Source organism: Chiloscyllium plagiosum, chromosome 1, assembly GCF_004010195.1.
Source record: "Chiloscyllium plagiosum isolate BGI_BamShark_2017 chromosome 1, ASM401019v2, whole genome shotgun sequence".
In the NCBI taxonomy this organism is placed as follows: domain Eukaryota; kingdom Metazoa; phylum Chordata; class Chondrichthyes; order Orectolobiformes; family Hemiscylliidae; genus Chiloscyllium; species Chiloscyllium plagiosum.
In genome coordinates, this window is record NC_057710.1 from 148,408,342 (window position 1) to 148,433,793 (window position 25,452).

The 25,452-nt window shown below is 41.9% G+C and overlaps 2 protein-coding genes across 3 annotated transcripts in view; one reads left to right on the forward strand and one right to left on the reverse strand.

Moving 5' to 3' along the window:
• Nucleotides 1–19,168, reverse strand: part of anapc10 (anaphase promoting complex subunit 10) — a 52,397-nt gene extending 33,229 nt beyond the window's left edge. For both annotated transcript variants that reach the window (XM_043699050.1, XM_043699058.1), the window contains exons 1-3: nt 19,062–19,168; nt 8,447–8,578; nt 5,228–5,318 (exon numbers count right to left, since the gene is read on the reverse strand). In XM_043699050.1, the coding sequence (XP_043554985.1) occupies nt 5,228–5,318; nt 8,447–8,561 (206 nt within the window). In that variant the 5' untranslated portion in view covers nt 8,562–8,578; nt 19,062–19,168. The remainder of the gene's footprint in view (nt 1–5,227; nt 5,319–8,446; nt 8,579–19,061) is intronic.
• A 60-nt stretch (nt 19,169–19,228) lies between these two features.
• Nucleotides 19,229–25,452, forward strand: part of abce1 (ATP-binding cassette, sub-family E (OABP), member 1) — an 83,152-nt gene continuing 76,928 nt past the window's right edge. Inside the window, exon 1 of the mRNA XM_043699036.1 lies at nt 19,229–19,441. The gene's annotated coding sequence lies outside the window, so the exon portion shown is untranslated. The remainder of the gene's footprint in view (nt 19,442–25,452) is intronic.

Consider the following 25,452-nt stretch of genomic DNA (forward strand, 5'->3'; position numbering starts at 1 on the left):
GTGGTGCCAAGCAGTCATCAATGTAGCGGAGGAAGAGGTGGGGAGTGGTGCCGGTGTAATTACGGAAGATCGACTGTTCTACGTAGCCAAAGAGACAGGCATAGCTGGGGCCCATACGGGTGCCCATGGCTACTCCTTTGGTTCCTACTTTGGTAGGAAGAGTAGAGGCACAGACTTTATTTCAGAGAAAGGCTTCAGAAATCTGAAGCATAAAGGAATTGGAGAGTCATAGTTCAAGATTCGCTTAGGGTGAACATGTAGGTTCAGTTGACAATGCAAAAGACAAATGTAATGTTGGCACTCATTTCAAAAGAGTTTGAATACAAGCAGAGAGATGTATTCCTGAGCTGTATAAAGCTCTGGTCAGACCTCATTTGGAATACTGAGAGCAGTTTTGGGTCTCATATCTATGGAAGAACATGCTTGCACTGGAAGGGGTCCAGAGGCAAAAATGATCCTGGGGATGCAGGGCCTGTCATATGAACAGTTGAGAACCCTGGGTCTGTACCCAATGGAGTTTAGAAGGATGACAAGGGATCTCAATGAAACTTACAGAATACTGAAAGGCAGAGATAGAGCACACGTAAAGATGTTTCCACTAGCAGGAGAGATTAGGACCCAAGGGCACGGCCTCAGAGTGAAGGAATGACCTTTTAAGACTGAGATGAGGGAATTTCTTCAGGCAGAGGGAGGTGGTGGTGAGCTGCCTGCTTAAAATGCTGTTGTCCATTTGGTACAGGTAGACTCACAATACCATTAGGTAGGGAGTTCTTGGATTTTGACCCAGTTACACTAACGGAGCAGCAACATATGTCCAAGTCAGAATATAGTGAGTGGCTTGGATAGGATCTTGAGGGTTGTGCTGTTCCCATGTATCTGCTGCCTTGGTCGTTATAGATGGAAGCAGTTGTGGATTTGGAAGGTGGTGCCGAAGGAGGATTGGTGAATTTCTGCAGTGCATCTTGTTGATGAAACACACTGCTGTTACTGAGTGATGGTGGTGGAAGGAGTGAATATTCAGGGATGAGGTGTGAATCAAGTGGGCTGCTTCATCCTGCATGTTGTTGGAGCTGCACTCATTCAGGCAAAGGGTGAATATTCCATCACACTCCTGACTAGTGCCTCATTGGTGGTAGACAGGCTTTAGGGGTCAGGAGATGAAACACTCACGACAGGATTCCTAGCCACTGACATGCTCTTGAGGTCAGTGTATTTATGTGCCTTGCCCAGTTCACTTCCTGGTCAACAGTACCCTCCAGGATACTGAACTTGAACTCACATCTTTTAGGTCAGAGGAAATAGTATCAGCAACTGAAATAACTTCTGGCAATACAAAATTCTGGTCTCCTTCCTATGGGAAAGATATTGTGAAACTTGATAGGGTTCAGAAAAGATTTACAAGGATGTTGCCAGGAGGATTTGAGCTATAGGGAGAGGCTGAACAGGCTGGGGCTGTTTTCCCTGGAATGTTGGAGGCTGAGGGGTGACCTTATAGAGATTTGCAAAATTATAAGGGGCATGGATAGGGTAAATAGGCAAAGTCTTTTCCCTGGGGTCAGGGAGTCCAGAACTAGAGGCCATAGGTTTAGGGTGAGAGGGGAAAGATATAAAAGAGACCCAAGGGGCAACTTTTTACACAGAAGGTGGTACGGGTATGGAATGAGCTGCCAGAGGAAGTGGTGGAGGCTGGTACAATTGCAACATTTAAGAGGCATTTGGATGGGTATATGAATAGGAAGGGTTTGGAGGGATATGGGCTGGGTGCTGGCAGGTGGGACTAGATTGGGTTGGGATATCTGGTCAGCATGGACAGGTTGGACCGAAGGGTCAGTTTCCATGCTGTACATCTCTATGACTCTAAAAGATGTGATTTCTAAATCAATTATAACATTACTGTGTCCTGAAGCCCAAAGCTTTTTTTATTGTTACTACATCAATTAATGTTTAACAGATTGACTCTGGAACGTGCCCACAAAATAAATAATGGAAACTAGAACTAAAACAGTAGTTGTCCTAGATTTCACCTATAAAGACTAATTAATGATCTGGACTTAGGCTTAAGTATTTTCCATTTATTAACTATGTTTAAATATTTGAATTTGAACATATCTTAAATAGACTGGAATAATATTTGCTTTAAAACATATACAAAGGTCACCCAGGTTTCCCTGCAGCCTCACCATTTGGATGATGCGATTCTTCATTATTCATATGCACCAATGGACTGAAGAATAGTAAATGGAGTTTACTTTAGATAAATGCGAGGTGTTGCATTTTGTTAAGTCAAACTAGGGCAGGACATAACCAATTCATGGTAGGACCTTCATGAGTGTTGCCAAACCAAGAGACCAGGAGGTGCAGGTGCATTGTCCCTTGTCAACCTGCAATGCCAGTTTCAGAGTGGTGAAGGTGGTGTTTGGTCTGCTTATCTTCGTTTGTCAGAACATTAGTTTAGGAGTTGGGATGAAAAGCTGTGGCCATACAGGGCACTGTTGAGGCCTTTTTAGAACACTGCGTACAATTCTGGTCATCCTTCTATGAGAAAAGTGTTCTTAAACCTTAGAGGTTGCAGAAAACATCTACAAGGATGTTGCCATGACTGGAGGGTTTGAGTTATCGAGAGAGATTGAATAGTCTGTGGTATAGAGTCGATAGAATATATAAAATCCCGACACTGAGGAAACAAGCCCTTAGGCCAACAAGTCCACACCGACCCTCCGAAGAGTAACCCACCCAGACCCTATTTCTCTACATTTACTGACGACTAATGCACCTAACCTACAAATCCCTCAACACTATGGGCAATTTAGCATGGCCAATTCACCTGACCTGCACATCTTTGGATTGTGGGAGGAAACCGAGCACCCAGAGGAAACCCACGCAGACATGGGGAGAATGTGCAAACTCCACACAGACAGTCGCCCGAAGCTGGAATTGAACCCAAGACCCTGGCGCTGAGAGGCAGCAGTGCTAACCACTGAGCCACCGTGCTGCCCCAGAGGATATTGGTTTCAGGAGAGAAAGGAAAGATTTAAAAAGGTTCTGAAGAGTAACATTTTCATACATAGGGTGGTGCACATATTGGCGAAAGTGAGGACTACAGATGCTGGAGATTAGAGTCAAGAGTGTGGTGCTGGAAAAGCACAGCAGGTCAGGCAGCACCTGAGGAGCAGGAAAATCGATGTTTCGGGCAAAAGCCCTTTATCAGGAATGAAGCTGGAAGCCTCGGGGGGTGGAGAGAGAATGAGCTACCAGAGGAAGTGGTGGAGGAGAGTACAATCACAACATTTAAAAGGCACCTGGATGGGTATATGAATAGAGGGATATGGGCCAAATGCTAGCAAATGGGACTAGTTCAGATTGGGACAGCTGGTCGGTATGGACGAGTTGGACCGAAGATTCCATGCTGTATGACTCTATGGTACCAAGTCAATACTTTTCATTTTGCAACACCAGGTTATAGTCCAACAGATTTATTTAAAATCACCAGCTTTCAGAGCACTGCTCCTTTGCCAGGTGAAGTTTCAATTTGCACTCATCAGGACCAAGACACAATAAAGAAAAGGAATGTCAATTATCCAGCCAACTGGTTATCAGGGATTGCATGGTGATATAGCAGAAACTGTTAACTGTCAAGCTTAGTTTGCCGATTAAATTCAGTTCAGGAAGCTAGGCTCCGATTGGTTAGGGCATTGGCATGGGAAATTCAATAGGGTTTAGCAGTCCTCATAATCCTTTCTTCAACGACAAAGGTGGATTATATGGACAAATTCCCTTTGCCTACAAAGAACAAGGTCTTGTAGGTGACTAAATGTGACTTCTACCGTGCATAAACAAATCCCAGTACATCGCAAGCCCCATTGATAATCTTGAATTATTTTCCAGTAAAATTCTTAGTGAAGATTATTTTGTAAACTGTCACCAATAACAGAATCACATCTAATAATGGACAGGCATTCTGAGGTTTGCTAGCACAGGTTGGTTCAGCACACTGCCTACTGTGGATGGTCAATTGAATGTGTTGTGAGATAGGGTACACCAGTCACAGAAACACGTAGCCTACATTTACACCAGGATCCCAGAAAGAGAAAAAGAAAATCACTACTGGAATAGTGAATACTTGTTTAGTGAGCCTGTTTAGACAGAGAGCTAATTCCAAATTGAGCTTTGCCAGCAAACAAAACAAAAAAGCAAGCTGCAACTTAAAACAGTACAGGGCAGAATTTAAAAACCAAACAAAAAGAAGAGACACAACACATGCATTGCTGAAACTCCATCCAGAGCAACTCTGTAGTGGCAGGGTGGCTATAAAGTCCCTTGTCATCGATAACATTTACAAAAGATTGATAACAACAGAAAGAAGTTTCTCAAATTCCCACGTGAATTGGGAAATCACATATATCCAATCCAAATTTATGCTTTAAGAATAAAGGTGTGATTTTTAGTTTCATCTTTGAGGAACCACATAAGCAAGTAGTGAAATAAAAATTGAAAACTAGGGGTTACACAATGTCAACATTTCAAGCCCAACTCAACAGGACCAAAGATATCCTACTAAATTAATTGGAAAATACTGGAAGATCAACTTAACTCAAAAAAAGCACATTTCACAATTCACCATCTTGAATAGAGGTCTTACAAGCTATAGCCAGAAGCTTCAGCTGATCAGTTTGTCAGTAAGTGACATAAAATAGGTGAAGGCTGCATTTTTTCAGAAGCTGAGCCATCTGAGTAAAAAATTGAGTTAGTTATAGCTTCAATACCTATTGAGGTTTTCCAAAAAAGACATCTTAATTGGGAAAAAAAGGACATGCCATTAACTTGTTGCTTAAAAGATGACAAAATATGAAACCACGTAGGCAGTCAAGATCTGCCTGCATTAGAATTAGAATGAGAATTAGATGCATTGGTACAGTAGCCAGAAATCAGAAAACAAGCAAACTCTATGAGCAGTGCTGCACCCACCATGAAACCATTATGCATTCCAAGGTCTTTGTTAGTCATAAGATGCTAAAGGACACAGCTTGGCTATGCAAGAAATCAGACTCCAAAAGTACAACAATAGGTTACAACAGGACACAACCATACAAACAGATGCAGCATGTCAACAACACAATAATTTATCAGAAAGGTGAAATATAAACTCTGACAAGAATGCATTAGTCTAACCATATTGAATTATCAAGCTTTTAACCAGCAAATATTGCACACATCCATATACTCATACCGAAACTGGATGTTAACGAGATGAGGCTGAGATCCATCTGACTGCCAATATGTTTCCAGATTATCATCACGTAACTGATCCACACCAAAACCTGTTGAAGCAATTAAAATCAGTTTGTTATATATTTTACCTAATGAAGAATGCAATGTTTCAGTATGTTCAACTGATGATTGCTCACAAGAATAATGTAAACTATTACATGTGGAACATTAGCAGCAACAACTTTTTTTTTAAAAAAGAAGTTCCATTCTTGAACAAATTAGTTGTTCATTTCCAAAATCAAAATGAAGGACTTGTTTGCTAGGGGAGGTGGCTGAAAGCATGGTAGGATTTTTTTTTAACAAAGTAGAAGCATAATAAACATAGGAAAGGAACAGCTAATCATGCCAATAAGATTAGATTCCCTACAGTGTGGAAACAGGCCATTTGGCCCAAGTTGTCCATATCGACCCTCCGAAAAGTAACCCCCCCCAGACCGATTCCCCTACTCTATTAACCAACATTTGCCCCTGACTAATGCACTGGACACTATGGACAATTTAGCATGGCCAATTCACCTGACCTGTACATCTTTGGATAAAGGCAGAACAGACTTGGTTGGAGGCTACCAGAAAGGTTAGAGTTAGAAGGAATCTTTGTAATCAATCACTATCTACCTTGACAAGTCCTCTAAAAATCTTATATGTTTCAATAGGGTTGTCTATCATTCTTCCAAACTCCAATGAGTACATATCCAACAATCTCAATCTGTCCTCATAAGAAAATCCCTCCATATCTGGAATCAACCAAGTACAGTAAACATTCTCTGAATTGCCTCCAAGGCCATTGCATCTTCCCTCAGATACAGACCAAAACTGTCCACAATATTCTAGCTGTGGTCTGATGGTGTCTTCATAGTTTCAGTAAAACATCCCTATTTATATATCCATTCCCTTTGAATGGACTGCATGAATTGAGGACTGAATATTTGCATTGTGACTCTGTAAGCCACTGTTGGGTAATGCCATGGGGTTGTAGTAAAAGGAAGAACTATCGAGGAAGGCATTTAACTGGACTTGAGCCTATGGCAGGTTAGCAGATAAGCAGTTACAAGTGAAGAAATGTCCATTGGGGTAGAATGCTGGAACAGAAGATGTTAGAAGGTCTTCACAGTTGGATGAGGTGAACAGAGGAAAACAAGACAAAGAAAAATTGGACAATGGTAGCTTATATGCAAGTCTGAGTGAACACATGGGGCCGGAGGATATACATTCAGAGTAAGCATTCAATAAAAATCCTGATCTTACAATAAAACCCATGCCTTTAACATTAAGAAAAGGCTTAGTTCTCTCTGATGTGGTAACACTGATTCTAGTCCTCAAATGAAATTGGAAATTTAAACCTGAAGAACTAAGATTAAAAACAAACCACAAATGGGATGCATGTCCATGTTTCTTCACCAAGACATTAGAGCAACCATATTAAGGTTTCCATCTTCAGTAACAAGAGTCTGACTAAATAAATTTTAATTTTACAGAAGCCTGTCCACACAGCCCTACTTCATGGCATCACTTGTTGCTGTTTTACCCACTCCTCTTACTCAGAGAACAGTGAAATCAGTCATGGCAACACCAGTTGCTGTTCTGTTTGGAACATCTTACTGGTTTTTCTGGCTAATGTAAAGAGAGATGCATTCACATTCTGCTCCCTTTCAAAGTTTTTAACTGGAGGAATATTGCTAAATTGATTATCTTTGAATCAGCATTAATGTGATAAAAATTAATTATTAGATTGATTGATTAGATTACCTACAGTGTGGAAACAGGCCCTTCGGCCCAACAAGTCCACATCGACCCTCCAAAGAGCAACCCACCCAGACCCACTCCCCTACATTTACCCCTGCACCTAACACTACGGGCAATTTAGCATGGCCAATTCACCTAACCTGCACATCTTTGGACTGTGGGAAGAAACCGGAGCACCCGGAGAAAACCCACGCAGACACGGGGAGAATGTGCAAACTCCACACAGACAGTTGCCTGAGGCGGGAATTGAACCCGGGTCCCTGGCGCTGAGACAGCAGTGCTAACCACTAACCACTGAGCCCACCGTGCCGCCCCGAATGTTGTTTAAATTTCTTTCACATAGGCTTTTTAAAAATCTTAAACTTAATAGCTGGAAATCTGAAATAAAAACTGAAACATTATCATGAATTTTTATCAAAACTTTAAGTGTTGCCAATTTAGTGTTTAATGCAACAGTTGATATTATAATGAAATTGTACTATGCTGAAGGAGTTCACCAAAACGTAGAAGTGTCATCATCTACCCTAACATCAATTTGTCCTTATTCCTACTTTCCTAAATTCTCAGTTTTTAATAAATTGGGTCACTGAACCTTTGCGCATTTCTTTTTGTATTCATTCTTGGGATGTGGGCATCATTAGCATTTCTAATTACCTGCAGGCCAGTGGACGGTCAATGACAATGATGTTGGTCGCATGCAGATGACTACATAAGAATGGAAGATTTCTACTCTAAAATATATTATTGAACCAGGTGGATTTTTATGACAATCAGCAGTGATTACACGGTTACAATTAGGTGAACTTTTATTCAATCCAAATTACATCATCTATCATGACTGGATTCAAACCCACGCCCCCAGAACAATTGTCTGGGCTCTGGATTACGAGGTCAGTGACATTATTACTCTGCCACTGCCTCCCATATCAAATTGAGTAAGTTATTAGCTCTCCAACAGCTGACTCTGACGGCTGCAGATTCAAGCCAGATTTCAGGGCTTGAATGGATAACCTCAGTTGACACAACAATGCAATGTGAAAAGAATGCTTAACGTTGAAAGCAAGATCCTTCAGATAAGTCATTAAGCTGAGAACCAAAGTGCTTGGTCATGCAAAGATCCTATTGTACTACCTAAGAGTAGGGAGTTCTTCCTGTGTTCTGGCTGATTTCCCTCCCTAAACCAACATCACTGAAAGTAAACTAGTCAGTCATTTAATTTTTTCTTAATGCATATCACATTTGCAATCCGGGTGTTTTCGCCTAATTAAAAAGCATTTTTTTAAAATGTGAGGAACTTTAGGATGTTTTAAGGATATACTACAAAATTAATACAGTTCTTTATCCGACTATGTCCAAGTTGGATTTGACCTAAATGGAACAAGAAACAAATTAAATTACAAAAGGTCTTAAAAGTGCATAACCAATCTATATTTACCTGGTTTACAAGAAGATAGGGACCAAACAGCCTGTGAACCTATCTCACGCACTGTGCCAGTTCTTTCCAACTGTTTTGGATCTTCTCCAGGCGGAGTTTTACTTGCGGTGGTCATTATTCTTGATTCTTGATCTGCAAAATAGAACATAATTTGACTGAAAGACAATTATTGAAAATCAAAGAACTCCTTTATTATAAATACATAAATGAGATAGACATATATGTCAAACATGCTCCATTCAGTCAGTGGGGCCTTCTCATCCATTAAGTGGTAGAAGCTCTACTGAATGCAGTTCCCAACATCTGGTAAATTGTCATTAGAGGTCATGAAAAGAAAACGTTGATCCCAGAGATCTTCAGGTGAAGTACATCAGGGACAACGAAAGTATTTCCACATAAGTTGGAGTCAGCCAAAGATCAGAGGCTGTAGGTAGGCTTTTCTTGGGAAGTGTGGCCTCCATGTTAATGGGATGCATGACAAAGGATAAGCAGTGGGGAAAGCAATGAGTGCAAGGTAGGAGTATATGTAAAAATATGTAAGGGTATATACAAATACATTTTAATTTGCTTTTTTAAAAATGCATCAAACTTCAGATTAAAGAGTAACAGAATGGACACATTTCAAGAAGTTGGTTTGTCCCAACAGTTGAAAATGTGTTGCTAGAAAAGCGCAGCAGGTCAGGCAGCATCCAAGGAACAGGAGAATCGACATATCGGGCATAAGCCCTTCTTCCTTTTTTCCAGCAACACATTTTCAGCTCTGATCTCCAGCATCTGCAGTTCTCACTTTCTCCTTGTCCCAACAGTTGTAAATGTCAGAAAGCAAAAGGAATTTGCACTGCTATTTCTCGGGGAATATTCTCTATCAGCATTCCAGTAGTTTGTACAATATTCCAACCATCACACAAGTATATAGAAATTCCACAGCGTGGATAGCACCATTACCCACTGCCTAAAACTAAAATAATACAATTGAGTTGTCAGCTCACATCACAGGGGAAAAAAAGATCGATCTGAATTTATAGTGCGCTTTTCACCAGATGTAACAAAGTGTTAAACATTCAAAAAAAATGCTTTCGCAATGTAGTCACTACTGATGTAGGAAACGTGGCAACCCATATGCACATAGCAAACTCCCACAAACAGTAATATGACAATGACTAGATAATCTGTTCTTGACATGTCAATAAATATTGGCCAAGGTTAACTCCTCTACACTTCTTTGAGATCGTTTACATGCAATCGAACAGGCAGACTGTCCATCTTTTAAAATTTTCGTCTGAAAGATAACACCTTGAACAGTGCCCCACACACTCCATTTTGCATTGGAGCAGCAGCTTTAATCTTCATAAGCTCTGGAATGGGATTCTTTTTTGCATTCATTCATGAGATGTGACATCACAGACTGGGCCAGCACTTATTGCTCATCTCCAGTTGTTCAGATGGCAGTCAAAAAGGGCAACTATCTTGTTGTGGATCTGCAGTCAGTTATAGCCCATACCAGACAAGGACTGCAGATTTACTTTCTGAAGGAACATGAATGAATGAGATGGATTATTTTTCCAAATAACAAATCAATAGTACTTACAATGGTTGCCATTAGGAGAGCATTTTGTACCAGATTTTATTTTAAAAATTCAAATCTCACCAGTTGCCATGCCAAACCAATATTCCCCGTTCATTAGCCTAGGCTTCTGGATTACCATTATGCTGCTGTCTCCCTCAAAAAACCAAAACCTGGAATCTTCTGACTCAAAAGTTAGAGTGCTATCCAGCAAAGGCAACTGAAATAGCATTAAATATTCTCTATTGATATTGTTAAAGCATGTTAAAGCATCCCCCTGAGGCGAGACTTGAACCCCAGTGCTTTTTTTAAAAAATTAAACTTATTTTCCTAATTATCCTGTTCAGAGATGTTCTTACATACCTCTGGAGCAAGCTGGTCTTGAATGCAGACCTCTTAGTCAAGAGGTAGGAACACTACCATTCTGCCACAATAGCCCTCCCCAGTGCTTATTGGGATAGTAATACCTATCGATGAGGTAGTTGGTTAGTTTGCTGAGCTGCTGGGTTATCATGCAGCCGTTTCACTACCATGCTGGGGAACATAATCGGTACAACTTCCGAGAGGCAGTTTTTTTCTGTCCTGCTTGGTTTTTGTGTGGTCCAGTCGGTTGGGGTGAGTGTCACTTCTGGGTCTTCTCTGCAGCAGTCCGTACTCTGGGTCTGTGTGTTTGTTGATGACCTTTTCAGAAGAAAATCAGGCTTCTGAGAACTCTCTATTGTTGCTGGTTGGCTTGTCCTAGAATGGTTACTTTGTCATACTCGAATTGATGGCCCTCTTGGTCTGTGTGTACGGAGATGAGGGAGAGTGGATCATGTTGTTTAGTTGCCAATTGGTGTTTGTCAAGTCGGATGGCCAGGTTTCTTTCTGTTTGCCCAATATCATGCTTGTTGCAGTTGTTGCAAGGAACTTTGTATACCACACTGGTCCTACATGTCGTGGGGGTATGGGGTCCTTTGTCCTCATAAATAGTTGGCGTAGTGTGGTCGTTGGTTGGTGTGCTACCATAATACCTCGTGGTCATAAGAACCCTGGTAGTTAATTCTGACAAGTTCTTCACATAGGGTAAGATGGCCAGTGTGTTGGTAGGTACAGTGTCTTCTTGGTGTTGTTTTCTACCAAAAAGTCACATAAACAAACAAACAGAGATAGACCCAATGTACAAACTGCTACAGAGAAGACCTGGAAGTCAGATTACATAAAAACAGACCAGATTACATAAAAGCCAAGCATGACAGAACAGCGCTTAATGGAAGTCACACTGATGATGTCAACCAGCATGGTAGCGAAACATCTGCACAATAAACCAGCAACTCGATAAGTTAACCAACTACCGCATCCACAACCCCAGCTAAGGATCTAACCAACTACCGCATCCACAACCCCAGCTAAGGATCTTCGCAAAAACTTTAAATACCTATCAACGCAGATGAGTAAGCAGGTGCAGGTGAAAAATTAACTCGATAGCCTTCCTACAGTTACTGTTATGTCCTCATGGTGCATTATCATGAAGCAGACATGTCATATCAGAACTTAAATTACTTTTGTTAGTGTTAGTTGACCAGGGTAATAGTCACCCAAACACAAAGCAAATCAAAAGACAAAGTTACTGAATTAGGATATTGCTGTTTTAACCTTAGCTTGTAAACTCGCCACAAAGCTCTAATGCAGTCAACTAATTAGTCACAAAACACATATTTGCATCATTTTAAATCCAAAAACTGTGTTTTTTAAAATCAATCTGTTCAGAAATGTTTTTACGTACCACTGGAGCAGGAGGGACTTGAACCTGAACCTCAGCCTAGGGGTAGGTGGACTAACATTGCATCACTATTGAATGACTAACTGAATTGGGAACACCTAAAGCAAGCAGGGGTTTTCAGTTAGGATCACATTTTTTTGGCATGACATCTTCCCTTATTAAAAGCAAAGTGAATATTAAATCAATGATTAACAGTTGCAGCAGGTTTTAAAACTGTGTTATTATACTGAAGAATGAGTACAAACAAAACGTTTTCTCAACAAACCAAAAATTATTAAATCAATGGCATCTATATTATTGTCACAAGAACACAAGAAATTATATAAATGATTTAGGTGAGAATATAGAAAGCATGGCTAGTACATTTGCAGACAACACCAAAATTGGTGGTTTCATGGTTAAGTGAAGAAAGTTATGTAAGATTACTTGATTAACTGGATCAGTGGGCTGAAGATTGGCTGATGGAGTTTAATTTAGATAAATGTGGGGTGTTGCATTTTGTAAAACAATCAAGGGCCAGACTGATACAATTATAAGTAGGGTCTTGGGTAATGCTGTAGAAGAGATACCGAGGGGTGTAAGTACATAATTTGTCAAAGTTTGCGTCAAACATAGACAGGGCGGTTAAGGAGGCATTTGGCACATCTGCCTTCATTGCTGAGTCATAGAGATGTACGCACGGAAACAGACCCTTCGGTCCAACTCGTCCATGCCGACCAGATATCCCAACCCAATCTAGTCCCACCTGCCAGCACCCGGCCCATATCCCTCCAAACCCTTCCCAGTCATATACCCATCCAGATGCCTTCTAAATGTTGCAATTGTACCAGCCTCCACCACTTCCTCTGACAACGAATTCCACGCATTACCACCCTCTGTATGAAAAGTTGCCCCTTAGGTTTCTTTAATATCTTTCTCCTCTCACCATAACCAATGCCCTCAAGTTCTGGACTCCCCACCCAGGGAAAACATCTTGTCTATTTATCCTATCCATGCCCCTCATGATTTTATAAACCTCTCCGACGCTCCAGGGAAACAGTCCCAACCTATTCAACCTCTCCCTGTAGCTCAAATCCTCCAACCCCGGCAACATTCTTGTAAATCCTTTCTGAACGCTTTCAAGTTTCACAACATGCTACCTTCAGAAAGGAGACCAGAATTGCACGCAATATTCCAACAGTGGCCTAGCCAATATCCTATACAGCTGCAACATGACCTCCCAACTCTTGTACTCAATACTCTGACCAACAAAGGAAAGCAAACTAAACGCCACCTTCTTCACTATCCTATCCACCCGCGACTCCACTTTCAAGGAATTATGAACCTGCACTCCATCGACCCACACTATTGTACTTTGAAGTAACCCTTCTTCGCTGTTCACTACACCAATTTTGGTGTCATCCACAACCTTACTTACTATACTACCTATGTTCACATCCAAATCATTTACATAAATGACAAAACACACGGGACCCAATACCAATCCATGTGGCACAGGCACTGGTCACAGGCCTCCAGTCTAAAAGGCAGGCCTCCACCACCATCCTCTGTCTTCTACTTTTGAGCCAGTTCTGTATCCAAATGTCTAGTTCTCCCTGTATTCCGTGAGATGTAGCCTTGCTAACCAGTGTTCCATCGGGAACCTTCTCGAACACCTTACTGAAGTCCATATAAATCACATCCACCACTCTGCCCTTATCAATCCTCTTTGTTACTTCTTCAAAAAAACTCAATCAAGTTCGTGAGACATGATTTCCCACACACAAAACCATGTTGACTAACCCTAATCAGTCCTTGCCTTACCAAATACGTGTACATCCTGTCCCTGATGATTCCCTCCAACAACTTGCCCACCACCGGCATCAGGCTCACTGGTCTATAGTTCCCTGATTTGTCCTTACCACCCTTTTTAAACAGTGGCATCACACTAGTCAACCTCCAGTCCTACAGCACCTCATCTATGACTATCGATGACACAAATATCTCAACAGAGGGCCCACCAATGACTTCCCTAGCTTCCCTTTAAATATAGGAGTTGCAAAGTCATGTTGACATTGTACAGAACATTGATGAGGCCTCTTTTGGAATACTATGTCCAGTTCTAATCATGATGAAGGGCTTTTGCCCGAAACATCGATTCTCCTGCCCCTTTGGATGCTGTCTAACCTGCTGTGCTTTTCCAGCACCCCTCACTCAACTCTGATCTCAGCATCTGCAGTCCTCACTTTCTCCTTCCAGTTCTTGTTGCCCAGTTATGAGGGATAATATTCAGCTGGAGTAATTTCTCCTCATTTCTGTTTTAAACCTGCCACCCCTTAACCTAAAACCTTGCGTTCTTGATAGCCAGAGAAGGGGAAACATCGATTCTATACCTAATTTGTCAATCCCCCTTTAGCAATTAAAAACCTAAATTAGATCTCCTGTAATCCTTCTAAACTCTAGTGAATATAGATCTAAACTGCTCAATCTCCCCTCATAAGACAAGCCTTTGCCTTCTGGAATTTATCTCATGAACATTGTCTGAGCTGTCCCTAAATGCAATTACTTCCTACAAGTAAGCGCACCAAATCTGCCCACAGTATCCCAGACGTGGTATCATCAATGCCTGTACAATTGCAACAACCCTTCCCGACTTATGCATTTTATTCCTTTAGCAATAAATATCAAAATTCCATTTATCCTCCTTATTACCTGCTGTACTTGCTTGCTCGCTCTCTGCAACTCATGTGCAGGAACACCCAGATCACACTGCACCAAAGCATTTTGACATTTCTCTATTTAGATACGTTGCCTTGTTATTCTTCTGACCAAAATGGATAAGTGAGAGGTTACCCATCAGCCAGAATTTGGTCTATATAATTTACCTATCCATATCCATTTGTAACTTTTTTATTTCTTCATTGCAACTTATTTTCCCTCCTTTTTTAGTGCCATCTGCAAAGTTGACTATAGTACATTTCATCCGTGCACCTAAGTTGTTAATAACTACAAGTTGTCACTGTTAAGTTGAGACAATTTATAAATAGCCGAAAGTATAATCTTAAAATCCACAAGCATTTAAAACTTGATGAAAACAAAATTATTTTTAATTTTTAAGCATATTTTGAACAAAGATAAACAGGTACTCCATAGGACAAAAGACAACCTCAGCAGCATGGGACATGACATCACTGACTGGACCAGCATTTATTGCCTGCCTCTCATCGCCCTCAAGCTGGTGATGGTGAACTGCCTTCCTGAATCACTATAGTCCATGTGGTCCATGTGCTAGAGGTAGACTCTCAGTATTAATAGGAAGAGAATTACAGGATTTTGACCTATTGACACTGAAGGAACAATGATGTATTTCCAAATCGGAATACTGAGAGGATTGGAGGAGAACTTGCAGGTGGATAGTGTTTCTATGTATAGTTGTTCTGATATATCATGGAAGTTCCGTGCTTGTGCATTCTCTTATTTTAAGAAAATTGCGCAATAGGCATGCCATGTAAACTAACAGGGCCAGAAGCGCATTATAGCCAATAGAGGTAAGGGAAATTCACCTTCTACAAATAACAGTCTAAATTCTTAAAACCAATTCACATCGAAGAATCACACATTATAACAGAATCAACTACATCTGTTGCCCTTGTCCTTCTAGATGGAATTGATTGTAGGCTTCGAAAGTCCTACCTCAGGACTTTTGGCAAATTTCTACCAGTACAGTAGATAGTGTACGTTGCTGTTACGGAGCATCGGTGAAGTGATGTGGCACCATTCAGATTGGTTGTTTTGTCCTGGATAGTATCAAGCTCCTTGAGTTGTTGAACTGCACTCATCCAGGCAAGTGGGGATTACTCCTGACTTCTGCCTTGTAGCAGTTAGACAGGCTTTGGAGAGTCAGGAGGAGGGTTACTTATTGCAGTATTCCTCACTTTTGACCTGCTTTTGTAGCCACTGTATTTACATTAGTAAGTCCAATACAGTTTCTGGTCAATGGAAACCTCCAAGATATTGAGAATGGGAAAATTCAGTGATGGTAATGTCAATGAATGTCAAAAGGCAATGGTTAGATTGTTTCTTGTTGGGTTTAATTAGTGCGAGGCATTTGTGGAACATGAATATTATTTGCCACTTTTCAGCCCAAGCCTGGATATTCTCCATATTGGTTACATGTGGACAATGACTGCTTAATTAACTGAGAAGTCACGAATGATACTGATCATTGCGCGAACATCCTCACTTCTAATCTTGGATGAAGCGGCTGAAGATATTTAGGCATACAACACTACCCTTAGGAACCGAGGGTTCTTGTGGCCCAGTAGTAGTATCCCTATCTCAAGTTCCAACTGCTCCAAAGGTCTATCATAATATATCTCAACAGTTTAATTAAAATGTTCTATCCTGAGGAACTCCTGCAGAGATGTCCTGGAAATGACTAACCCCCAACAACCACAACCATCTTTGGATGTGCCAGGTATGTACTCTATTGGTTCTGTCAGCTGCCACTAAAAATAAAGTTTAAATTTGAATAGTTACTGAAAAGCTTGCAATTTCACTTAAAGACCACAAGTGGTAGAAATAAATTCATACTATTTGGTGGAAAACAATCTGATGTTGGGGCTCAGTGAGCTGCTTGCACAGTTTTCACCAGTGCAGTGCAGAGATCGAGGTAGTTATATAAACATGGAATGGTGAGGGATTTCAAAACAAGGGTGCAAGATTTAGAAGAAGCTTCTCTCGCTGGGAGACAACATACGTTACTAAGCTCAGGGGTGACAGGTGAATGGAATGGGAGAAAATGAGGACTGCAGATGCTGGGAGATCAGAGCTGAAAAATGTGTTGCTGGAAAAGCGCAGCAGGTCAGGCAGCATCCAAGGAGCAGGAGAATCGACGTTTCGGGCATAAGCCCTTCTTCAGGAATGAGGAGGGTGTGCCAAGCAGGCTAAGATAAAAAGTAGGGAGGAGGAACTTTGGGGACGGGCATTGGGAATGCGATTGGTGGAAGGAGGTTAAGGTCAGGGTGATAGGCCTGAGAGGGAGTGGGGGACGGAGAGGTCAGGAAGAAAATTGCAGGTCAAGAAGGCAGTGCTGAGTCCGAGGGTTGGGACTGAGATAAGGTGGGAGTGGGGAAATGAGGAAGCTGGAGAAATCTGCATTCATCTCTTGTGGGTGGAGGGTTCCTAGGCGGAAGATGAGGCGCTCTTCCTCCAGGTGTCGTGTTGCCATGGTCATGCGATGGAGGAGGCCAAGGACCTGCATGTCCTTGGCGGAGTGGGAGGGGGAGTTAAAGTGTTCAGCCACGGGGCGGTTGGGTTGGTTGGTGCGGGTGTCCCAGAGGTGTTCTCTGAAATGTTCCACAAGTAGGCGGCCTGTCTCCCCAATGTAGAGGAGGCCACACTGGGTGCAGTGGATTAAGTAAATGGTGTGTGTGGAGTACAGGTGAATTTGTGACGGATATGGAAGGATCCCTTGGGGCCTTGGAGGGAAATGAGGGGGGAGGTGTGGGCGCAAGTTTTGCATTTCTTGCGGTTGCAGGGGAAGGTGCCGGGAATGGAGCTTGGGTTGGTGGGGGGTGTGGACCTGACGAGGGAGTCACGGAGGGAGTTGTCTTTCCGGAACACTGATAGGGGAGGGGAGGGAAATATATCCTTGGTGGTGGAGTCTGTTTGGAGGTGCGGAAATGACGAAGGATATGATACGATGTATGAAATGACGAAGGATGATACGATGTATCTGGAGGTTGGGGGGGTGGTAGGTGAGGACCAGTGGGGTTCTGTCCTGGTGGCGATTGGAGGGGCGGGGTTCAAGGGTGGAGGAGATGCGGTGGAGAGCATCGTAAACCACGTCTGAGGGGAAATTGCGGTCTTTGAAAAAGGAGGCCATTTGGGTTGTTCAGTAGTGATAAACTTCAAGAGGAAGCAGCCTGATGGAATGCGTGGACAAGTGGCAGAAAATGGGACAAATGGCCCAGTTGATTGGCACCTCATCTACTACCTTCAATATTCACTCCAATCAACCCTGGCACATTATAACTGCACTGATCAGTTTGCAAGATACACAACTCCTTGAAAAACAGTTCCCAAGAGTATGTGCTCCACATCTTGAAGGACAAGGTCTAGAGACAGACTGAATCACCTCCTGCTGCAAAGTACTCTCCAACTCACATGTCACATTTCAAAACATAGTACTGACCCTGAACTTCACAAGAACACACTGGATATATTTTCACCAAATGAAAATCAGCACTTCAAATGTCTCATTCATTGCATGGTCAAACAGCTCAGGAGAGACAAAAAGTGCTGCCTTTCAGCAACTCCCATGTCCCATTAATGAACCGTTTCCTTTTAGTAAAGCATTTCAATTTCATTGATCAGGTGTTTTCTTTGTGGTCAAATTGCTTTAAATTGTTAGCTTTCCATACAGCAAGAGAAAGCACATCATCTCATCGTTGGCAGTCCAGTAACAAATTGCCCGATAAATTGATATGAAAACAGAATGCGTTGAAGCAACTCAGTCAGTCTGGTAGCATCACTGAAAGGATGCTACCTTTCCTGAAGAAGCGCTTATGCCCGAAACGTCGATTCTCCTGTTCCTTGGATGCTGCCAGACCTGCTGCGCTTTTCCAGCAACACATTTTCAGCTAGCATCACTGAAACTCAAGGCGAGACATCCACTGCACAGTGGCCTCCTGAGACGGTCACTGGTTGCACTGCGAAAAGTGTCGGAAAAGCACCAATCTTCTTCGTGGCGTACTGTTGCATTTCCAAATCCTCATCACCTGTGGAGACAGGGGCAAAATTTCCTACAGAAAAACAGGACACGCAAGCACTTACTACCACGGCACGCTCCAGCAACCGTCTGTGTGGGTGTCCTCCCACAGTCTGTGGACATGCAGGTTGGGTGGATTAACCATGTTAGGTGGCACATGATGCACAGGCTGGGTGAATTGGCCACTGTCAATGCAGGGGTACAGGAATTATGGCAGGGGTGGGATGCTCTTCGGAGGGTGGGTGTGCAGTCGATAGGCCGAATAGCCTGTTTCCACACTGGAGGGATTCCAAAAGCCAGGAGTTGGAAGCATTTTGAGCGGAGTTTATTTGGGGGGGGGGCTGGGGGATTTATGCTGCCTGACCTGCTGCGCCTTTCCAGCACCACACTCTCGAATCTAATCTGCAGTACTCGCTTTACGCCCAATTATAGTTCACAACCCGAACACTACACTTTCCACTGTTTCCCCCTCCCCTCGACGCAGTTCAGTTGGCGGTCTGGGTCTCAATAACCGGTCTCACGGTGAAGTTTCACTTACCCGGCGAAGATGAATTTCAAGCCAGCTCCATGACCCGCTCCCTCAGTCTCCCCAGTCCCGCCACCGGCTGGTGTCAACCGTCAACCGTCCTCGACGCGCTGACGTCAGACGCAAGCCGACGCTGGAGGCACTGCGCATGCTTGCGGCGGCGTGGGCGTGAGCGGGGGGAAGGGGGGGGAGCCATCTTCACCGGCTTCTTTTTTCCCCTCCCCTTCCCTTCCCCTCCCCCACCTCCTCTTCACTCCTGACGACCACGTTTGCAGAGAGGAGAGAAAAGCCAGGGTGGACTTCTACCGCAACCGTTGGGCAGGCGGCAAAGCCTACCGAGGATTCGTCTGATGTAGTCGCTGCCGCTCGCACTGTCACAGCGTCCCGCCCGGGTAAAGGAGAGATCTCCATGTGATTCAGGGGCAGGGGTGGGGTGAGGAGTTTGTGGGAGAGAGCGTGGACTTCATGCAGGCCCGGGGCCCATTGCCTGGCATAGGCCGCAGCCGAGTCTACCTGTTGTAACAGCCTTTGGACAATAAGCGCAGCTTTTGCTCGAGATGGCAGCTGTGTAACTGGCCTCAGGCTTTGATGCTCAGTCGTGGGGAGAGCTGGACAGCGGGCGATGTATTTGTTAAAGCGGTTGGCCTTTTGCCCCAGTGTTCAAATTCTGAAGAAAGCATAGCCTTTTTGAGTTACATTACCCGATCTTGCAATGTTATAACCGATCGCTGTAGGCGTTTGTGTTTGAATCGTGTATATCACGCGAATGTTTGAATGGGGCAACGACAGGTCTGTCTCTACAGGACTCCACACCAACTCTACAGAACGCTAGCAGTTTACTTTTATGAGACGGGTTGCGGTTCCTTCATTCAATTTTTTTTCATTTGTCAAAAGTTTAATTATTAGCAGCATTCGGGAAAAAGTCATTCAGGAACCTTTTTTGCTACTACTCTGAATTCTTTAGTTTTAATAATATTCAAATGCCTAAAATTGTTATCATCTTAAAATTGAGTTGGGTTTAGCTTATTGAAATTGGTGAAAAGTAGTTTTGTTTGTAGAAAATAAGGCTAATTGAAAACCTAAACTAAAGTTTACTGAGACATAGGGTTTAAACATTAATTCACCTCCTTCCTAAGGAAACAGTTATTTTGTATATATCAAAATTTGCACAATTGTTAGTCTAATTTGAGTCTAGTATTTGGACCTGTTGCATTAACCTTTGAAATTATTTAGTTGTGCAATACTTGTTAAATGTTCTTCAGTTTATTGGGATATGCTATGGGTTTTTTTTTCTGTACGTTCAGGAGGTGTCTCTGGCAAAGCCAGGTTTTATTGCTCCTCACTAACATCCCTCAAGATAGTTGGAACTGCTGACTTGAACCTCCACAGTTTGTGGGGTGTAAGTATGTTCAATGCTGTTAGAAAGGAAGTGCTTGGATTTTGATCTAATGGTGAGATGGTTTGAAATCCGGACATGAAGGTGAGAGGAACTTAGTGAAGTGGCAATCACAATGCAAATGGCACTAATCAAACTGAAGAGAGGTTGTAGGCAGAGGTACTGAGCTGGCTACTGAAGACCACTTGAGTAAACAGCTTAGGAGACCTTAGGGTGTTTTTTTTTAACAGCCTGAACAAGTGTGACCAGCTCTCTCTCATCCATATTTCAGGGTTTTGATTTTGTCAGTAGCATCAGGAGCTATTGGGTCTTAACAGAATTGGAAGCTTGAGTGACTATCTCCTGGCTGCTACTCTGAATTTTCTCTTTTTTTTCCCTCTGGATTGGAGAACTGCATGTAAGAATCTCTGAATTTTTCCTTTTGTTTTGCCAAAGGGTGTGTTTGTGGGATGTTAATATATTTGAACAATTAATTATTGTACTGTTATTCTGTTAAGTTCTCCAGTAGAGTTAAGTCATGCTAAATTCTTCGTTCTTTGGTTGTATTTTGACCAGACTGGCAAAGTAGTTTGACCAGTCATGTTTCATCTGCAACAGACACTTTTTTATATTTGCCATTTCAAATAAAAAAAAGTTGGATCCAGTCTATGTTAAAATATTTTGAGGGAGTCTAATCTGGACCATAACATCAAATTGCAATTTCTCATCAAGTCAGCCATCATTATGCAGAGTGTAATAGCAAGTGATTTTTTTTTTTAAAAAAGCAGGGTTTATTTAATTGTGTTTGCTAATTAACAAGCAAACCAGGTATAAGACTTCTGAGGATTCTTGTCGTTTGGGGATGGCACGGTGGCTCAGTGATTACCACCGCTGCCTCTCAGCGCCAGGGATCTGGGTTCTTCTAGTCTCTGGTGACTGTGTCTGCGTGGAGTTTGCACATTCTCCCCAAGTCTGCATGGGTTTCCTCTGGGTGCTCCAGTTTCTTTCCACAATCCAAAGAAATGCAGATTAGGTGAATTGGCCATGTTAAATTGCCTATGTTGTTAGATATGTTAGTCAGGGGTAAAGTCGGGGAATAGGTGTGGGTGGGTTACTCTTCAGAGGGTCTGTGTGGGCTTGTTGGTCCGAAGGGCCTGTTACCATACTGTAGGGAATCTAATCTAATCTTGCACCTTGAAGGGAGGAATTCTTTCTCTGACCACTTTATCAGTTTCTCTGTTATTTCTCTGTTCTGTTTTGGCTGTGTCTGAGGTCCAATCAACTTGATAATTTCTTCTGAAAGAGTGAGCGAGTTCGATGTAACTCACACACGGGTACATGAGCATCAACAACAGATCGTGGATGAGATTCTCTAGCCTTTACCAGTTCTTGCTGAATATTGTTTTTCCCAAGACCATAATTATCCTAATCCCAATTATTACAGCTTTAATATTAACTTAAACTCACTTTCGACCATTTCCAGTATGGGTCAAGATGGACTTTGTCCTAGGGTCTTGAGAGGTGGCTAATTGGTGAGTAGGTCCATTCGTTGTTAATTTTCTGAAATTCTTTAGTTTCAGGAAAAGTTCCAACAGACTGGAAAATGGCAAATATAACCTCTATTCAAAAAAGACAGAAAAGGGGTATTTTATCAGTCAGTTAGCTTGATGGCTAGCGTATGGAAGTTATACATTGTTGGAGATTGTACCTATGTACCTCAGGAAAACCTGAGGTAATTGGGAAGATTCGTCATGGTTTCATCAAAAGAAAGTCCTGTTTAGCCAATTTATAAACCTCTATTCTTGCAATTAACTCCAATAAAGTTATGAGGGGCATGCATAGGGTAAATAGACAAGATCTTTTCTCTGGGGTGGGGAAGTCCAGAACTAGAGGGCATAGGTTTAGGGTAAGGGGAAAAAGAATTTTAAAAGGACCCAAAGGGCAACTTTTTCATGCAGAAGTTGATGCATGTATGGAATGAGCTGCCAGAGGAAGTCTTTGAGGCTGGTACAATTTCAAAATTTAAAAGTCATCTGGATGGGTATATGAATAGGAAGGGTTTAGAGGAATATGAGCCAAGTACTGGCAAATGGAACTGGATTAATTTGGGATATCTGATTGGTGTGGACAAGTTGGACCAAAGGGTCTGTTTCCATTCTGAACATCTCGTACTCTGAGTAGTATGCATTGTGGATAAGGCAGAGCTTATTGGGTAATGGACCTGGGTTTCCAAGGGTTACTGCACAAAATGTATGCTCATCATGTAACTGGTAACATATCAGTACAGAGAAAAGATTGGCTGGCAGAAGATCGTACTCAGTACATAAAGGGCATTTGGCAGGATGTGGGAAGTGGGGAGTGTCCTCTGTTAAGACATCAGCTTTTTACAACTTATATCAATAACTTAGATGAAGGAAGTGAAAGATAAGGTAACTAAAGTCACAGGCAGCGCCAATTGATATGAAGAAAGCTTAAGGAGTTTGCAGAAAGATATAGATAGTTTTGAAAGTGGCAAAAATCTAATAGTCATAGAGATGTACAGCACGAAATAGACCCTTGTGTCCAACTCATCCATGCTGACAAGATATCCTAACCTAATCTAGTCCTGTATGCCAGCACTGGCCCATATCCGTCTAAGCCCTTCCTATTCCTATACCCATCCTAATGCCTTTTAAATGGTGTAATTGTACCAGGCTCCAACACTTCCTCTGGCAGCTCATTCCAAACATGCACCACCCTCTGCGTGAAAAAGTTGCCTTTTATATCTTTCCCCTCTCACCTTAAACCTATGCCCTCTAGTTCTGGATTCTCCCAACCCAGGGAAAATACCTTGTCTATTTATCCTATCCGTGCCCCTCATGACCTTATAAACCTCTGTAAAGTCATCCGTCAGCCTTTGACACTCCAGAGGAAAAAAGCCTCATCCTCAAGCTCAAATCTTCCAACCCTGGCAACATCCTTGTAAATTTTTTCAGAACCCTTTTCAAGTTTCACAGCATCCTTCCAATGGGAGGGAGACCAAAATTGCACATATTATTCCAAAAGTGGCCAACCCAATGTCCTGTATAGCTGCAACATGACCTCCCAACTCCTGTACTCAATACACTGTCCAATAAAGAAAGAGGGAAGTGTTATGAAGATGTGGGTGTACTGTACCTTATAAGAGAGTTAAAAGCAACAAAACTACCTGACAAAACCAAATGTTCTGAAAAGAAATATAATGTAATATTTGGTCAAACAACTCGCTTAATTGGTTGCCTGGAAACAGAAAACAGATTCAAATTAGGCCAGTTTAAATCATACCCCAAAAAATACTAAACTCCAATCCAGTATTAATTTAGTATATTGATAACATTAAAAGCCAATGACACAATCCGATGCTTTGGAGGTATAAGACTAGGTAAAATTGAACAGTTGAGCAGAGAACTGCTGAGTCCCAGAATATAAAAAGACTGCCTGAAAAATAGCTCTTTTAAAGATACCTTTATTGAACAGTAACTTATGAAGCAGAAATCCCTAAGAACACAGAAATACAGAAGACGAAAGCTGTTTGGTTTTGAGATAAGTTTGGTTTTGTAAATCTTAATCGGGAGTTTTATCGGTTACAGATAGGTTAGAGGAAGGAGTTGTAAATAGTTGTTAGTTAATTATTCTCTTAGACTTTAAGAAATAAAATTGTTAATTTTTACTTTAACTAATTGTTGGCCGATCAAATTTTCACAGATTGCTTCACGGGATAATTTTTTTCTGTGTTGCCAGTTTGAAATTAAGCAGGAGAGTTTACCCCATGTTGTAACAGAAGGTTGCAAGAAAATATGAAGTTGTTAGCTAGCTAGTGGATCTAGGTGTCCAAGTGCAGCATAATATTTGACTTATTGTCACATGTACCTATATACAGTGAAAATTTCTGTTTTGCATTCAAAAGGGCTAATGCCTGAAACGTTGACTTGCCTACTACTCTGCTGGAGCCTGATCTGCTGTGCTTTTTCCAGCACCTTGCTTTTTGAGATGAACATATAACGACATACAGATCATTGGGTGTTTGGACAGAGCAAAGCATGTAAGGTTATGGCTGCACAAGAGTTGCACAAAGTAAGATCGACATTAGATTTGAAATTAGAGGTCTCTTTAGCAGCCAAATAATGGGGAAGAAGCTGTCTTGAAACTGTTGGTATGTGTTTAAGCTTCTGTATCTTCTGCCTAATGCAAGAGATTGGAAGAAAGTATTACTGGAGTGGGACAGAGTCTTTAGTGATGTTGGCTGCCTTACATCTCATTAGGATAGCATTTTTCTTTTTAAGATTGTGAGGAATCGAACATAAAAAGCAAGGATGTTCTGCTTCAGTTATTGAGGATATTGATGAGGCCATCTTCAGTACTATCCAGAGTACTTTTTGTTTGGTCTCCTTTATTTAAGGAAGGATTTAAATGGTGGAGCTGGTTCAGAGGAAGTTTACTAGGTTAGTGTCTGGAATGAGGGGTTATTCTGAGGATAGTTTACATTATCTGGGTATGTTTCCGCAGAAGTTTAGCATGACTGGTGACTTGATTAAAAATGTAAGATTCTGAATTATTCTAATTAGCGACTGCCCTTTTACAATAGATGAGGCTTTTATTTTTGCAGGATTGTGTGAATTTGGAACTCTGTTTCTGATGCAGAGGTGATGGGGTTTCATTGAATGTTTTTCAGGCAGAATTGGATGAATCCTTGTTGGACAATGGAATCAAAATTTGTGGGGGTAGCAGATAATTAGCATTTGGAACACTAACAGAGTAATATGATCTTATGGAATAAGACCTGACTAGCTGAATGGTCTACTTCTGCTTCTATTTCATGTTTGCAAATGATGATGTGTAGCTTCTTGAGGAACTTGCAGTTAGTGCTTCCCACATATTTGCTGCCTTTATTCCAGGTGATCGAGGTCACAGGTTTGAAAAATGCTGTTTGAAGGAGGCTTGCTGAATTGCTGCATCACATGTTGTAAATAGTTCAAACTACTGTATACTGTTTGATGGGCTGCTGATTGA